General features: G+C 37.7%; 1 protein-coding gene across 1 annotated transcript in view; it reads left to right on the forward strand.

The window, feature by feature from the left end:
• Positions 1–319: 319 nt before the first annotated feature.
• Positions 320–2,055, forward strand: part of DLD (dihydrolipoamide dehydrogenase) — a gene marked incomplete at its 5' end in the record, with an annotated part of 14,967 nt that continues 13,231 nt past the window's right edge. Inside the window, 2 exons of the mRNA XM_010175677.2 lie at positions 320–395; positions 1,207–1,286. Coding sequence (XP_010173979.1) covers positions 320–395; positions 1,207–1,286 — 156 coding nt within the window. The remainder of the gene's footprint in view (positions 396–1,206; positions 1,287–2,055) is intronic.

A 2,055-nucleotide genomic window follows, 5' to 3' on the forward strand; every position in this document is an offset into this window, starting at 1 on the left:
GTCTAATTTATGTCATTAAGTGGTTTGAGAGCCCTGTGTGAAGGCTGGAGAGTTTGTGTAGTCAGAGGCAGCCTGAGGCGAGGCTGACGTGGAAACAGGTGTAACGGTCGGCTGAGGTTGCAGGGCAGGTAAGTGGCAGAGCGACCTCAGCCTCTTGTTCCAGTCAGTGCCCTCCATCTCCGCTTCACTCATGCTCTGTTTTGGTTAACTGGTGACTGTAACTGTGTTTGTCTGTGTGTGGTTGAATGTCTGTGTGTGGTTAGTTTTCTTCATGGGTAGGCTTCAGCTTTTAAAATTAAGGTGTTTTTTCCCTTTCTAGAGGAGCCATTTTGACCGAATTCATCATGGTCTCCAGGGAATTTGTGCAGTGCCACAAAGGACCTATGCTGATCAAGGTAACTAATTGTGAGGAATTTCTTTGGACAGAAAAAACAACCCAAACGCCCCAAAACCCCACAAAAACCAAAGCAGTGCTTCAAACTCAGAAACCAGTCTTCCAGGTGACAGTAGAATCCATGTCAGCATGAAGATTTAGATGAAAAATAGTGGCTTATTTGCCTTACTTAATATCAATCTAAAGTTATAAATAGAAGTTGAACTTTGTATAACATAGGAACAGTGATGTTAATTAATATTCCAAAGGAGATTGTAGTTATGAGATATGAATTGGATACAAAGTTCATAGCTTCGGCTGTGTTCATAATCAGTAGAGGTTACATAGATATCTATTTTGGCCATATTTTCTCCTTTATAAACTACTGATTTTTATGACATTCAGTAAGCATTTATCTTTTGCATTAAACATCAATGGAAGCTATGTGGAAAAAAGTTATAATAAACTGTCTAGACTTCTTGGGTTAAGTTCTTAAAGGATTTATAGCAAGAGGGATGGGTCAGACAGAATTCATCTTCTTCATGTAATTTTACTTTTTTTTTTTCCCTGTAAAATCTAAGACTGGCTGTTTTTATTGCTGAGTGAATACTTCCACACAACCTTTCCCTTTGCCCAGAAAGTTACTTTTAGATGTGAGGTGTAATTTACTTATCTAAACCTAGTTTATTAAGTTGCATAATTTTTAGTAGCTATTTTGCTTTTTAAAAAAATGTATTTTCAAACATGAATTATTTCAGAAGTTATAAACTGGTATTCCTGCAGGAAAATTTCAACTGCTGAAACGAAAATACCTCAAATGTTCTCTGTTTCAGTTGATGCTGATGTCACAGTTATTGGCTCTGGTCCTGGAGGGTATGTTGCTGCCATCAAAGCAGCTCAGCTTGGATTTAAGGTAAGATGAGAAGCTACTCAGATAGCAGAATATTCACCCAGATGAACTTGAAAGGTGTGATGCTGAAATTCTTCTGTCACTTGGGCCACCAGATGCTCTTGACACGTCAGTAATCTTTCTTTGCCTTGCTGACTCAGATTATACAGAAGTTGAAATGGAGATGTGAAGATATTACTATAGCCCTTCTCCTTGCTTTTGATTGGAAGAGATAATTGAGGTGGGCTTATACTCTTGTGGAAGAGAAGGTGGGAAAAGAATGCTGGGAACAAATTTTTCTCCCAGCAAAGAAAAGAGGGTTGGGAGAAAGTGACAGTGACAAAAAGACCACTGAAAAACTGTCCTGAAGAACAGACTGAGCGAACTCAAAATATTCAACTGATGTGCTTTTTGAATGTGTGTAGAGGAATTCCATTGCTGTGTGAGAATTTTAGAGGTGAAAATAAGTCTGTAGAAATGCTGTAGTATCTAATTTACATTTATTTGTGTTCATCTCTGTTGTTCTGTCTGTTGTCTTTGATGCCTTTTGAAAGAGGCAACTTTTATCTGACATGTACTAATGATGTGTCATTTAATTGAGTATTGGGAGAATTAGATGTGCATGATGCGTTTCAGATTTTCTAAACCTACAAAAATACGGACTGTGACTTTAGGATTTCTTTACCTTCACTTCTTAATATGAGACCAACTTACTCTCTTGGCACTGTGTTATTTGTCTCTTAATTATATTTAAATCTGAGAAGGTGGTGCTAGCAGTCTAAAGTGTTTTCCT

This window comes from Antrostomus carolinensis, unplaced genomic scaffold, assembly GCF_000700745.2.
Source record: "Antrostomus carolinensis isolate BGI_N321 unplaced genomic scaffold, ASM70074v2 scaffold1049, whole genome shotgun sequence".
NCBI classification, from domain to species: domain Eukaryota; kingdom Metazoa; phylum Chordata; class Aves; order Caprimulgiformes; family Caprimulgidae; genus Antrostomus; species Antrostomus carolinensis.